The sequence below is a fragment of the Myxine glutinosa genome, chromosome 12 (genome assembly GCF_964187855.1).
Source record: "Myxine glutinosa chromosome 12, kmMyxGlut1.1, whole genome shotgun sequence".
NCBI classification, from domain to species: domain Eukaryota; kingdom Metazoa; phylum Chordata; class Myxini; order Myxiniformes; family Myxinidae; genus Myxine; species Myxine glutinosa.
In genome coordinates, this window is record NC_136272.1 from 14,820,165 (window position 1) to 14,836,180 (window position 16,016).

General features: G+C 43.2%; 1 protein-coding gene across 1 annotated transcript in view; it reads right to left on the reverse strand.

The window, feature by feature from the left end:
• LOC137438198 (pituitary tumor-transforming gene 1 protein-interacting protein-like) overlaps positions 1-16,016 on the reverse strand; it is a 49,322-nt gene that overhangs the window by 19,757 nt on the left and 13,549 nt on the right. The window contains exons 2-3 of the mRNA XM_068133234.2: positions 8,916-8,968; positions 5,334-5,442 (exon numbers count right to left, since the gene is read on the reverse strand). Of these exons, the coding sequence (XP_067989335.1) occupies positions 5,334-5,442; positions 8,916-8,968 (162 nt within the window). The remainder of the gene's footprint in view (positions 1-5,333; positions 5,443-8,915; positions 8,969-16,016) is intronic.

Below are 16,016 nucleotides of genomic sequence, written 5' to 3' on the forward strand. Positions count from 1 at the left end.
CCGGGACACAAAGGTGATCCCGGGGGAGGAGGCTGTTTCACAGCACCACTTGGTTGTCTGCGACATAAGGGTGAAAGGTGTGAGGATAGCTCGGCGGGTGAAGTACCAACCATGAATGAAGGTGTGGAGGTTGAAAGAGGTGACAGTAAGGGAGGCTGAGTAGGGTAAAGGATGATGTGGTTGAGCTTGAAAGTGGTTGGATGTCAATGAAAGCTAGTCTGTTGGGAGCCGTTGGTGAGGTATGTGGATGGACAAAAGGACCACCGAGGCACTCGGAAACATGGTGGTGGGATGATGAAGTTGGAAAGAGGATTGACGAGAAGAGGAAGAAGTTCAAGGAGTGGCAGAAGGCGAAGGGTACGGGAGCAGAAACAGCAGAGCATGAAAGTTATAAGGCAGCCAGGAAGGCTGCAAAGAAAGAGGTAGCAAAGGCGCAGGAGGCATGAAGGAAAATGTTCGGAGAACGCTTGGATTCGGAAGAGGGTCAGAAAGCAGTATTCAGGATTGCAAAGCACATAGCGAAAGAGAGGTGTGATGTGATGGAGGTGAGTTGCTTGAAGGATGAAGTGGGACAAATTGTTGTCGACCCAGATGGAATTAAAGGAAGATGGAAAAGATATATGGAAATGCTGTTGAATACAGAGAATGAATGGGATGGCAACATAGAGAGTAACCCAGTTTTAGGACCGGCAGAGACGATAACTGAGAAGGAAGTTGAGGAAGCGATAAAAGCAATGAAGAGTGGAAAAGCGGGAGGGCCGACGGGAGTTGTGGGAGATATGTTGAAGGCAGCAGGAAGTTGGGGTGTGAAGAGAATGACAGAGATCTGTAATCTGGTGGTGAAAGAAGGCCGCATTCCAGTGGACTGGGAACTGAGTACCCTCGTCCCTATATACAAGGGGAAAGGTGACCCTCTGGAGTGTGGCTCGTACCGAGCGATAAGGTTGTTGGAGCATGGAATGAAGGTATTGGAAAGGGTGTTGGAGAGGAGGATAAGGAAGAAAGTGAAGATCGACGAAATGCAGTTTGGATTTATGCCAGGAAGAGGAACGACAGATGCACTTTTCATTGTGAGGCAGTTGCAGGAGAAGTACATGGAGAAGAGGAAGAAGTTGTTTTTGGGGTTTGTTGATCTGGAGAAAGCATTCGATATGGTTCCACGCAAAGTATTGACATGGGCATTGAGGAAGTTAGGAGTGGAGGAATGGTTGATCAGAGTAGTGATGGCAATGTACAAAAGAGCGCGCACAGCTGTAAGGACGAAGGATAGGAACAGTGGTGAGTTTGAGGTGAAGGTGGGAGTGCATCAGGGGTCGGTACTAAGTCCACAACTATTTGTAGCTGTGATGGAGGTGCTGGCTCAGAACGTAAAGGAGGGTTTACCATGGGAGTTGTTGTATGCAGATGATCTGGTGTTGATTGCGGAAAGTATGGATGGACTGAAGGAAAAGATGAACAAGTGGAAGGAATGTATGGAGACAAAAGGTCTGAAGGTGAATATCGGAAGGACGAAGGTGATGGCAAGTGGTAAAGCATGTGGTGAGGTGGAAAGAACTAGGAAGTGGCCGTGTGCTGTGTGCAGGAAGGGTGTCGGAGTGAACTCCATTCAATGTACAATGTGCGCTGAGTGGGTTCATCAAAAATGTAGTGGTCTGAGAGGGTCATTTACCAGTGTGGCAGCTACATTCAAATGTAAGGTGTGCACAGAGGGAGCTTCAGATGGAGGAAATGTTGAGTTGGATCTTGGAGACGGCGTGAAGCTGGAAGGTGTGAAAACATTTTGCTACCTCGGAGACATGCTGAATGGAGAAGGTGGATCAGACTCGGTAACGGTTGCTCGAGTGAGATGTGCATGGAAGAAGTTTCGGGAACTGAGTGGCGTGCTGATGAGGAGGAGAGTGTCGCTGAAGCTGAAGGGAAAGGTGTATGCTGCATGTGTGAGAAGTGTTATGATTTATGGGAGCGAGACATGGGTAATGAACGTAGAGCAGCAACGAAGGCTGGAAAGGGTGGAAATGCAAATGGTTCGATGGATGTGCGGAGTATCGTTGAGAGAGAGGAAGACAAATGATGAATTGCGAAAGATGATGGGAATATTGCCTGTGATTGATGCTGTGAAGAGGAACAGGTTGAGATGGTTTGGTCATGTGTTGAGGAAGGATGAAAGTGACTGGTTGAGAAGAGTGATGGAAATTAATGTAGAAGGAAGTAGAGGACGGGAAGACCGAGAAAGACTTGGCTAAAGATGGTGGAAGAAGAAATGCGGGCAAGGGGGTTAACAAGGAGAGATGCAGAAAATAGGGCAAAATGGAGAAGATTGTCATGGGGACCGCAAGGCCCCACTCTAGCAGGGAAAATGGCCTTAAAATGCATGTTGTGTTGTTGTATATGGGTCAGTGCCGCATGCCTTGATCAGGTATGCCATGGATTTATTTTGGGTGCCACGGAGATTTAGGGATTTTTTGATGGCATATTATGATCAGTTTTGGATGCGGTTTGCGACACAGTCCTATGTAACACAGTCCTATGAGTGGCAGAAGTTGGAAGTGGGGATCCCGATGGGATGTACCATCTCCCCTATTTTGTTTGTGCTGGTTATGGAGTTGTTGATACGTGCGGTGAGTGGACATGGGAAAGAAGTGGAGCTAGCCCTTGGTCAGAGGTTGCCAGCGATGTTTGCTTTCATGGATGACCTGACAGTTGTCCAACAGTCTGCTGATGCAGCAGTAGATGTCCTGGGACGACTGGAAAGATTGATGCGGTGGGCAAGAATGGGATTTAAAGAAAGAAAGTCGAGGAGTGTGGTAGTGAGACGAGGAGTGGTGGATAACATGCACAGGTTTGAGCTGGGAGGGGAGGTGGTTCCATCATTGGTGGAGGTCCCTGTGAAGAGTTTGGGAAGATGGTATACAGTGGAGTTGAATGATGTGGGAAAAGTGGAGGAGGTCAGAAACAAGTTTTTGAGAAGTTTGAAGAGGATCGATGGATGTGGTTTGCCAGGTAAGTTGAAGGTATGGTGTTTGAAGTTTGGATTGATGCCACGAGTATTGTGGCCATTGTTATGTATGATATTGCGATTGGGCATGTAGAGAGGATGGAGGTTGTGGTGAGCGGGTTTGTGAGGAGGTGGTTGGGAGTGCCACGCTGTTTGACGAACATTGCCTTTAATGGTCAGGGTGGAAAACTCCAGTTTCCCTTGACATCATTAACCGAGGAGTTTAAGGTGGTGAGGGTGCGGGAGTTCATGATGTTGCAGGATTCAAGTGATGCAGTGGTAAAGAATGCTCTCCCAGAGAAGAAGGGAAGTCGGAAGTGGAATGCAAGAGCAGAGGTGGACGAGATGGAGGAGCAGTTGCAACAGGAGGAGGTCATGGGGATGGTACAGCACGGGAAGCATGGCTTGGGGTGGATGAAGCATGAGCGATGGGGAAAGGCATGTGTGAAAGAGAGGAGGAAGATGGTTGAGAGGGAGGTGAGAAGAAAGGAAGAGGAGGGGAGATGTGTGAAAGCAGTCGGTCAGGCACAGCAAGGTGCTTGGACTAAGTGGGAAGGTGTGTGGGTGAGGATGTTGAAGTGGCAAGAGATTTGGAGGATGGAGCCAATATTGTTGAATTTCCTGTTGCGGGAAACGTATGATGTGCTTCCGTCACCAGTAAACTTGAGATTGTGGGGGTTGTTGCGGGAGGAGAGATGTTATTTGTGTGGAGGCGTGGGAACGGTGCAGCATGCACTGAGTGCATGTTCAGTAGCATTGGCAGCAGGACAATAAAGGTGGCGACATGATCAGGTGCTGACGGTGGTGGTGCAGATGGTGCAACAAGAGGTGCTGAGGTCGAGAGAGAGAAGAGTGGAGAAGGAGACTGATGGGGGAGAGGTGTGGTTTGTCAAGGAGGGCCAAGTGGTAAGAGGTGGAAAGAGGAGGAGGTGGAAAGCAAGAGGGCTGTCAGATGCTTGTGATTGGCAGGTGGTGGCAGACCTAAAGCCACAATTGGTATTCCCAGAGGAGATCTGTGTGACAAGGTTGCGGCCTGACATTGTCATTTGGTCAGGTGCAACAAGACAGGTCATCTTCGGGGAATTGTCTGTACCTTGGGAAGAGAACATGGAGGAGGTGCACGAGAGGAAGAGAGGAAAGTATAGTGAGCTGGAGGCAGAGTGCCGGGAGAAGCGTTGGCGAGTTTCGTGTCAGCCATTTGAGGTGGGGCGTCGAGGGTATATTGGAAATTCCTTTTCTGCATTTCTTGCTTGGCTGGGAGTGTGTGGGACAGAAAGAAGGAGGATGTGTGACAAGGTGGCCCAGGTTGCCTTGAAAGGCTCATTTTGGATATGGAAGAAGTTTATGGAGGCACGTTGAACGGTGTAGGTTGAGGCTACGGAATAGAAATGGAGGTGTGTGTGTGTGTGTGTGTGTGTGTGTGTGTGTGTGTGTGTGTGTGTGTGTGTGTGTGTGTGTGTGTGTGTGTGTGTGTGTGTGTCATGAGTGGGTGTGGTTTTGCATGAATAGTTATGCATGTTTGCATGAGTGTGTGTGTTTTTGTATGTTGAGTGGTGTAGGTTGTAAGGGTAGGTGGTTGGTTGGTTGTTGTGTGTGGATGTGTGTATGAATGATCTGGTGTGTTTTGTTGGTGAGTGGTGAAGGGTATAAAGGTGGGTATTTGAGTGTTACACCATGTTTGTTTGGTGCTGTGGATTCTGGATGTGGAGGTGTTGTTGTTGTGGTCTGCATTCGCACTGGCTGGGGGTGGGGGTATGTACGCATCCAGGTGTCGTTGCTGCATGTGGATGTGTATGTGCCCCTGCTGGCCCACCTTAGCTGACCGTATCGAGGTTGAAGGGCCGAAACGGGATGATGCTGAGGACCTCAACTGAGGACCCGGTCAGTGGTCATGGAGGCACACTTGTGACCAGGTGTGTTTGAACTTATATATATATATATATATATAATATATATATATATATATATATATATATATATATATATATATAATATATATATATATATCTATATATATATATATATATATATATATATATATATATATATATATATATATGACCTGCAATACTGAGAACTACTCTATCAATGTTAAAACATGCTCTCAAAAAATATTGTATACATAAAATCATTAGTTCTTTAATCAAAAGTTAATGAACCAATCAGTATATTGATGTGCAAAAGATTGTTTTTCATGGCGGGATCACAAATTACCACATACATTTGTTTAAAACTTCATGTTTACATCCCCCTCGCCAAACAATATCAAGAATAGTGCTTGTATAAACATAAAATGGTAAAGCTCCACAAAGGACTATCAATTTTATGGCTAACTCACCTCCACAAACACCCCAGTTTGCATTTGCTAGAGCACACTCGTTGCTGCGTGGAATAACGTGTGCTTTCGGATAGTCCATGCACGTCGTTGTGCTCGCACACCACAGACACTGAGCAACAACAACAACAAAAAAAATAGAAACAACCTCTTACACCTTATGCTGCGATTACTAATCTTAAGATAATAATTTAGACGAATAACAAATGTAAAACAATCAGCATCATCACATAGTTCACAAAATTGGATCCCAGGTTTAAAACTCACGTACCAGGTAGATTTATCAAGTTGATTGATCCATCATCTATTAATCCTTGTAGTGCATGTACAAGTTCTTCCATGAACCTTAAACCCAACAGGCCTCAGTGTTATTTGCATATCTTCGTAAGAGACCGAGTCCAACGGTATATGCATTTCAACCTCTGCAGGCCGAGTTGGTGGACTATTTAGCTTATGTATGGGCATCATATAACATGAGCTCTGTCAGACTGGCATTGTTTTATTTTTCTTATTCCACTACAAAGAATACCGAAATCATACCAATGTGGGAAAGCAAACAAAAGTTCAAGGTACTATCCTGAATACTTTTTGCCAAAATATATTTACCCGTGTGAAGAGTTCTTTAACCTCAGCGCTGCCCAGGTAAAAAAAAAAGGGAATTGTAATACCCTCTGCCACTACCACCTGGTGGTGCTACACGGTACACAATTGAAGACCATAGAATTATAACCAGGCTAAGTCACATTTTAGTCATTTCGAGAAGAACGTGAAAAATATTTTGAAAAACGTGAAAAACGTGAAAAACGGGGGAAAATAAAATAAAATGTGACTTAGCCTGGTTATAATTATATGGTCTTCAATTACATCGAGAGTTTATGCCCCCTCACACCGTCCGCCCACACACCTGCGTGAGGACATGGCCACATAGCCTATGTTACCCCCAACACAAAGGTGTATTTGTACCCCGAGTTTCAAACTTAAAAGGATGAGGCTGCGCATAGAACACATACAGAGAGAGAGAGAGAGAGAGAGAGAGAGAGAGAGAGAGAGAGAGAGAGAGAGAGAGAGAGAGAGACCTTTTTGACTTTTGTGTCCCTTTTTTATTATAAAAGTATAAAACCACAAGTATTCCAACTCCACTTTACATAGAAATCACAACCTCATTTCCAATGCATTTGCACAAAACACCCCCCATGCCCCATAACTCTTCAAACACAAGAAGGTTCCCCATGTTTACATGATAAGCATGTTCGAGCTTTATACGTGCTGACACCATCCCGATGAAACAAAAAAGTGCATTTTCATTTGTTCCACTACGACTACCTAATCTGGCTTTTCTGGTTTTATAAATTGCAAACTTAGCAATTCCAAGCAAAAAATCAAAAGCAAAATCACAGAGATTTTCCTAGTATTACATGCAAGTCCATAAACAAAGATTGTAACAGAAAAAACAACTTTGAATTTACAAAAGATTCGGCTCAGATACAGAAACAGAGATGACAATCTCTTGCACTCAATAAACGCATGACACAAATACTCTACACTACCACAAAAAGGACATAAATTAGACACAGCAGGGTTAAACTTCTGAATTAACACCTGTGTGGCCAGGGCGTGATGGACCAGTCTCCAATTTAGGTCTCCTGTACATCCGACAGTAGGACACCTGTACATTTCATCCCAATTTGGAGTGAGAAAAGCTCTTGCAGGTAAAGACTCTTGCCACTTGTTCCTTAAGGGTGCTGCACAGCCCGGTAAGCACACCTCTAGACAAATTCTGTACATTGCCCTTTTCCCCATGATGTGGAACACACGGGATTCTTCGCCGTTAGAGGAAAACACATCATGTTGTTCCTGGGCAGAGACTGAGAGTTCAGGGAAGGTTAAACGAAAATCTACTTCTTCATTTACCCCATTCCACCCAATGTTTAAATCTAAAAAAGTCTGGGATACAATCTTCATGACCCTGCTCACTATTCTAATTGAATGCAAGGCAATTTTTCCAGAATCAGCGCTGGCAGACAACCATCGCTTCAAGGATAGCTCCTAAATTATAGTAAGAGACAGATAAAATAGTTAAATAAATTAACAAGTTATTAATTAACAAGTTAGTTAACAAGGATAACACTTATTTTATCGATAAAATAGTTAAAGATAGTGAGAGAGAGACAGACATTTTTTTGCCTTTTATAGGTATAGATAATAAAATAATTTCAATGCCAGACTGGGTGGTGAAATAAACCCTGGTGTTGGGCTAGCGGCTAGGGTGCCGGCTTAGGATCCTAGGATCCTGGGTTCGAATCCCGGTCAATCGCTGAATTAACACCAGGGGGGTTGACTCAGCCTGTCATGCTTCCGAGGTCGGCAAATTGAGTACCAGTTCACTGGTAATTCCCTGCTTGTCGTAAAAGGCGACAAAAAGGGTTGGCGGCAGGAAGGGCATCCGGCCGTAAAACATTGCTTCAAAAAGGGGACCGAAAAACAACAACAACCACGGTTCCCGAAAAAGGCCAACCCCCGCTTTGCGGGGAAAAATGGCCTCTAAAGGTGGTTTTGTTTACTGGGTGGTGAAATAGTTAAAGCGTACACTTTGTATCTGGGAGGTTGGCAGTTCGCGTCCTGTTACAAGTCATACTAAAGACCAAAAATGGTATGTGCCGTTTCCTTGCTTGACATTCAGCAATTAAAGGAGAGTTGTGAACTATGAGGAGGAGGGTATTCTTGCTCAATTGCCCTGCTGAGTGCAGAAAGAAACGTTAAGTCATAAAGATGGCGTCACTGCAGGTACCCAGAGTGATGTGGTAGTAATGCCACTTCCCCCAAAGTTATTGGCTTTGTCTGAAGTGAAGATCAGTGTCGTTTCATGCATTTGCCTAATGTGTGTGTGTGTGTGTATTTCCATGCAGCTCCTCTATATGAGCCAACCCTGTAATGTATAGTACAGTATATTTTAACTAACCTTGCATCAATTTTCAATTTTAAATATTTTTTATTTTAATATTTATATTTTTGAAGATTTTAAAAAATTTTATATTAATTTTAATTTTATTTTAATTTTTTATTTAAAAAGAAAAACAGATAAAACTTTTTTTAATTCAAATTTCAAAATTGATGATAAATTGCATCAATTTTAACTAACCTGTGTCAAAAGTGGTCATTTGTGGCAATCTGTACCGCAATGATTTATCTACATTTGTCCAATGAAGGCAGGATAGCCAATACAGAGGAAAACACTCGTCTAAGCTGTCTAGCCTGGGTTCCAATCTTTGACAAGTTATAAACTATCATCCCAGTGTTTCATCGTCCCTCGGATTGACGTTAAACTGGGCATCCTGTCTGCTGGCATTAGTGGATCCCATGGTGTCCTTTGCAAAGTATAGACGAGTTATCGCCGGCATGATGACCAAATTCCAGCCTTGACTTCCTGCGTCAGCGTCTACCAGGCCAGGATTGTGCTCTAGCCAATGAAACTGCCTTGGCAGCCTCTATATGGTTGAGGGAGACCAAAGAAAGATTCATTTCATTCGTGACAATATGCATCATCACATGATAAGTGAAGCAATTACAAAGGGAATAATTACTCACAGAAACACTCTGCAAGCAGGCGTCACAAGACGTTATTGAAATATCTGTACATTCTGAAAAACAAGTGCATCAAGAGGCATTATAATGCAATCGAGCAAGTGCAACATGATATGTACATTAGAACACACATGCAAACAAATAACATTAACAAAGTGAATTAAGATTTGGATGCGAGACAGGTGTTTATATTGGAGTTGCTTCTCATGTACCGTGGTATATTTGAGGGTGGTACACAAGCTCTACATATTCAGTGTTTTATTATTTACCTGTACAACATGCAAGAAAACTCTGCTCTCGATAGCAGATCTGATATAGATTCCCACCCCTTTTCCCCCTTCCCATGCCTCCTCCCCCCCCCCAAGCCCTCTCCCTCCCACAGATCTCCCGATGTCCATGTTCTCTGCTGTTGTACTTGTGTGCTTCCCTCTCCCTCCCACAGATCTCCCGATGTCCATGTTCTCTGCTGTTGTACTTGTGTGCTTCCCTCTCCCTCCCACAGATCTCCCGTTGTCCCTGTTCTCTGCTGTTGTACTTGTGTGCTTCCCTCTCCCTCCCACAGATCTCCCGTTGTCCATGTTCTCTGCTGTTGTACTTGTGTGCTTCCCTCTCCCTCCCACAGATCTCCCGTTGTCCATGTTCTCTGCTGTTGTACTTGTGTGCTTCCCTCTCCCTCCCACAGATCTCCCGTTGTCCATGTTCTCTGCTGTTGTACTTGTGTGCTTCCCTCTCCCTCCCACAGATCTCCCGATGTCCATGTTCTCTGCTGTTGTACTTGTGTGCTTCCCTCTCCCTCCCACAGATCTCCCGTTGTCCATGTTCTCTGCTGTTGTACTTGTGTGCTTCCCTCTCCCTCCCACAGATCTCCCGTTGTCCATGTTCTCTGCTGTTGTACTTGTGTGCTTCCCTCTCCCTCCCACAGATCTCCCGATGTCCATGTTCTCTGGTGTTGTACTTGTGTGCTTCCCTCTCCCTCCCACAGATCTCCCGATGTCCATGTTCTCTGCTGTTGTACTTGTGTGCTTCCCTCTCCCTCCCACAGATCTCCCGTTGTCCATGTTCTCTGCTGTTGTACTTGTGTGCTTCCCTCTCCCTCCCACAGATCTCCCGATGTCCATGTTCTCTGCTGTTGTACTTGTGTGCTTCCCTCTCCCTCCCACAGATCTCCCGTTGTCCATGTTCTCTGCTGTTGTACTTGTGTGCTTCCCTCTCCCTCCCACAGATCTCCCGTTGTCCATGTTCTCTGCTGTTGTACTTGTGTGCTTCCCTCTCCCTCCCACAGATCTCCCGATGTCCATGTTCTCTGGTGTTGTACTTGTGTGCTTCCCTCTCCCTCCCACAGATCTCCCGATGTCCATGTTCTCTGCTGTTGTACTTGTGTGCTTCCCTCTCCCTCCCACAGATCTCCCGTTGTCCATGTTCTCTGCTGTTGTACTTGTGTGCTTCCCTCTCCCTCCCACAGATCTCCCGTTGTCCATGTTCTCTGCTGTTGTACTTGTGTGCTTCCCTCTCCCTCCCACAGATCTCCCGATGTCCATGTTCTCTGGTGTTGTACTTGTGTGCTTCCCTCTCCCTCCCACAGATCTCCCGATGTCCATGTTCTCTGCTGTTGTACTTGTGTGCTTCCCTCTCCCTCCCACAGATCTCCCGTTGTCCATGTTCTCTGCTGTTGTACTTGTGTGCTTCCCTCTCCCTCCCACAGATCTCCCGATGTCCATGTTCTCTGCTGTTGTACTTGTGTGCTTCCCTCTCTCTCCCCCATCTTGTCTCCCACTCCCTTTATTGTATGTTTTGTTTGTCCGTTTTTTTTTCTTCTGTGATTGATGTTAGCTCTTGCACGAGCCTCGATGTTGTATCCCAAAAAAAAAAAAAAGAATTAAAAAAACCTCCTGTGGTAAAAATACCACAATAGTACAAAAAGGAAAGAAATGAAAAAGAAAGCCAAGTAATCTTTGGGGATTAATCTGTGCTGCCCGATTTTCTGAGTTTGTGTCGATCGTTCTTTATATTGATGCTAATTCCTGCGAAATCTTTCCTGCTCATTCCATTAATTTTGATCATGCGGCTCAGGCTCGGGTTGTTTTGGGCCTTGCTTTTTCTTCCTATGCCTCCACCGAAGAAGTCGCCAGAGGCGTTATATTTTCGGGTTGTCCGTCCGGCTGTCCATCCACCCGTGTTAGGTTTTTACTGCCGCAAAAACTTGAGAACAGCTGAAGGGATCTTAGTCAAACATGGTGCAGGTACGGAAAATGACATAAAGATGAACTGATTAGATGTTGGGGTCACGAGGTGAAAGGTCAGAGGTTATGTTAGATAAAAATCCTGTTACTGCGATAACTTGTGAACCAGTGATGGGATCTGACCAAAGTTGGTACAAGTATGTATTATGATGCAAAGATTAACTGATTTGATTTTGGGGTCAAAGGTCAAAGTCTGTAATAGATTTATACCTCGAGAACAGCTGAAGGGATCCAATTCAAATTTGATACAGGTATGTATAATGATGTAAAGATTAACTGATTAGATTTTGGGGTCAAGAGATCAAAGGTCAAATGTCAGACGTCCCATCAGGTAAAAAATTCTGTTACTGAGCTAACTTGCGAACTAGTCATGGGATTTTCACCAAACTTGAAATAATTATATATTATGCAGAGATACATTGACGTGATTTTGGGGTCAAGATGTCAAAGATCAGAGGTCATGTTAAGTAAAAATTATTTCATCACCGAGATAACTTGTGAACGGCTGAAGGGATCTAAGCCAAACTTGGTACAGGTATGTATAATGATGAAAAGATGAACCGATTAGATTTTGCGGTCAATAGGAAAAAATTATGTTACCGGGCCAACTTGTGTACCAGTGATGGGAATTTTGACAAACTTTTGTATAAGTATACATGATGCAAAGATAAACTGATTGGAGTATGGCATCAAGAGGTCAAAGGTCAGAGGTGATGTCAGGTAAAAATGTGATAAGTTAGTACAGCTGAAGGGATTTAAATCAAACTTGGTACATGTATGTATCATGATGTAAACATGAACTGTGGTTTTGGGGTGAAGAGGTCAAAGGTCAGAGGTCATGTTAAGTAAAAATTATTTCATTTCTGAGATAACTTAAGAACGGTTGAAGGGATCCAAGTTAAACTTGGTACAAGTATGTATAATCATGTAATGTTGTGGGCGGAGGCATATCGGTCGACATCGAAGAGTACCTTTCAACTGCTTCACATCCTCACCCGCCACATCTCCAGCCCCTCTGTCCCATTATTCACCACCCTCGCTTTAAATAATTCCTTTTTCTACCTTTCAATAAGTTTGTATCATAAAAATATCTTTATTTACCTTTTGGTTTATTTGTCTGTCTCGCTTTATGTTGACCACGTGTTTGATAGGCCCTGCCTCCCTCCTTGCCCAAGTTAAACCCATCCCTTTTTTGCTGCCTCAAAACTTTTCCCTTTTAGAAAACGACCTCAAACTATAATAATTAAATCAGATTCTAATTTGTTCAGTCCCAAACTTTCATTCATCTTCTCCATTCTTCTTCCTCCACTCTCACTCAATCTAAAACCTTTTTAAATGGCAATTTTAAAATGGTCAATCTTCCCACATGCTTTCTCCCATTCTGCTTCACAATGTCCCCTTCTCTCCATACCTGGATCACTCGCAAACTCACGCCCCATCCACCAATGTGTCCATATAGATTATAGCACCGTCTTTCTTTGTGCCTGTAATTATCATTGACATCCCAAACCTAATGTCGGTCTTCTCTCTGCCCTTGGAATCCTCAAATTTTGTACAGTGTGTGGGACTACGGTGACAAACTCCCCTGCGTCATCTCCACACCAGGCTCCCCCACCACAACTTAAAATCCTGGAAATAACTTTATAAACAGCAAAATAAAATGATTGCTCGACAATTCAAGCTGGATGTTGTACCCATAATGACTATTGGTCTTTAACACATATAATCGAAAGAAGCAGAGTTGTGAACAACCGGTTTATCGAAAAGGTTACTTAATCTTAACAGAGACTTGTATTCTGTGCTAACAATGTCAGTTTGTAATCACGTTTATGCCAGGTTTTATGCTTAAAAGAACTGATGAGTGCTGACGGAATCTGAACAAACAAGAAAAACAAGAACAGAAAAGGTCTCGCAAGGCAAAATCTCCATGCCAGTGCCAAGAGGTAAACTCGTCACAGGTGAGCTTTTGTTTTTTTGGGGGTTTTTTTGTATACCAAGTCGAGGCTCGCGCAAGAGCTTCAGAGCTCCTGAAGGCATTTGACATTCTGCGTTTATACAATGAATGTGCAGTCAACATAAAAGTACAGGTATGCAATGTGATCAGTCATTTAATACTACTTTTGACGTGTAAATAATTACTACTAGAAATCAGACATTTGCAAGTGGATGCAATATCTGCTCCCTCCCCTCAAGCCTCCCCCACACCCAATCTACTTTGACCCCAAAAAAAAAAAAAATTAAAAAAAAAAATTAAAACACCAATATTCACCTACTTTGGTCTGAAGGCACTGTAGCATGGTACTTTTGTGCCAATGACTTGTTTGAATTAGTTTAAATACAAAGCCTTGGCAGGCCAAAAGCCTCAATTTTGACCCATGAAATTGAAAGGATCACACCAGACAAACATCCGGCTGCTTTTTTTCTGTATGAACTGCGGCAATGTCTGAGCCTAATTGTTAAAAAAGAAGAAAGGCTTTGCATGCCAAAAAAATCCTTAATTTTGCAACCAATTTAACCTTTGCCCGCTGTATAATCCTGACAATGAATTTGGGATGTTTCTAAGCTTCCTGTTCACCACCCAATAGGGCCTATTTGAAAGCACTTCCTCCCAAATTTAATCTGGACTCGTATACAAGGAACTAGCAAGGCAAAAATGTATGATTTTGGGTCTTTCATCTTTAACCCCACTAAATCGGAATGGGGAGTAAATAAAAAGGAAAAGCATAAAACAGGTCTGAGTGTTTTGGACCTAGGTACCTACCGTACCTCGATCGAATGCAAATTCCAACAGGATTGACCCAGAAATTAAGGAACAGTGTGTGATTGCAATTGTTAGAAAGACAGACACAATACGTACATGCCTGCTCCCTTTATTAGGAGTAGCGACACAATTATACATTGTTGTGGAATACTGCAATAAATTGGTCATGGTTCTTGATCAAATCACTGTACAACAGTAGTTTCCAGCTCCAGAACCACTCAGCGAACGGCTGCGTTCCAATTGAACGGATAGACGAGACGGATTTATGGGAAAAGGCCAAGTATAAGCTTCTAGGTGCATTTTTGGGTAAAGGTTGGGAACCTCACTTTTTAACATAATTAGGGTATGCTGAATTAGATTAACCCGGTTCCCAAGCCGAATTTTGAGGGGTTTTTTGAGTTTTGAATAAACTGCTGAAAAACGTGGGCATTGGTGAACTCACAGAGGAGACAATCAAATCTGCAGAAGCGTTCGTCTGCAGAATATATAATGTGCACAGAACAACCTCTGTTGATTCAGCACGACATATGTTGTTCTCCAAAACTGGTAAACCAGAAGCAATGTCACCGACAAGTGATGCTCTTCATTTCCATTTGATGCGAGTACACTATCAAGCCATGGTATGGAGAAATGCTCATTGTGCCATACCTGACCCTCCTGCACCTGTGTAAATGGGATGGAAACGTGGTGATTCAGGACTAGAGCCTATTCTGATATCACCGAGTCCAATCCCAGAAAGTTGCCTCGAGATGATTTGTTGTGCATGCCAGAAGCAATGCAAGACTCCACGCTTCAAATGTCGCTATTCAGAGTTGAGGTGCACATCAATGTGTGCCTGTCAGCAACAGAGTGATGATCAGACCTCTTGTATGAATTTGATGTAGTTTGGCAAAACAACATGTGTGACATTCCTGACTGTTTGTGCTTCATGGCCATGCGTACTTAATTTTAGAATAAATATTTGTATGAAACATTGTCTTATTAAAACTATTTCCCAGTTTATAATGTCCAATTTCAATATCAGTTTGAATGTCTCTTTCAATATGTCGCCAACCATAATATAGACTAGATGGATTTATGGAAAAAGGTCATGTATAAGCTTCTAGGTGCACTTTGGGGTAAAAGTTGTAAAGTTAAAGTAAAAGAGCTGCATGTATATACATGATATATAAATGCTTGTTCAAATAAATTGTCCAAAAATGGCAATTTGGCGGCCATTTTGTTTATGGTAATTAGAAGGTCAAAAAACTCAAAATTCGGCTTGGGAACCGGGTTAATCGAATTCAGCATACCCTAATTATGTTAAAAAGTGAGGTTCCCAACTTTTACCTTAAAATGCACCTAACATTCACATTTCTCAGAAATCCGTCTAGTCCAGTAGTGACTGAACAAGGGATGAGTAGCACTGCAGACAATGTTGTTGGAATTTTGTTATTTGCTTATGCCACCAACCCAATGGCTTATTGTGGAAGCTACTTTTGTATCTTTGAAGTCTGCTTGCTAAAGAAAGACAAAGTCTGCTTTGACTTTGAAGGCTGCTTTGAAAGACGCCCAACTTGATGCTTTGCCCTGAAGGATTGCATTCTTTTCATAAATGTGAGATGTTGAAGAACAGTGTGCAATGATGTTGGGAGACCAAGTGTATCTGGAAACATACCGACACCTTGCAGGTAGATTTGAGGTTGACGGGGTCAACTTTTGTATCAATTTCCATTACATTAAATTTTCTCAAAGGCGTGGTTTCTAAAACTCATAACAAGAACGTTTGGGCAGTGGCTACGTAGGAAAAGGCCAATTGACGAATGAGTCCTGCCATTCGAACTACACCTTTATACAGAGTGAGTCACAAAAATGTACCCGATTTGAAACAGCTATTTCAAGATAAACTTAGTAGGTATAAATGTCAAATACAGCATCATGAATTAGGTAGGGTAAGCATTCAAACTGTTTGTAACAAATGTATTTTGACATTTTGATTTATTAACTCAACTGGACTATGTCCAGCTGAGTTTTTGTCGACACCCAGTGTCCGTCGTCCGTCTGTCGTCTGTCTGTCTGTCATCTGTAAACAATTCGACGTCTACGCTCTAAAAGTCACAAATA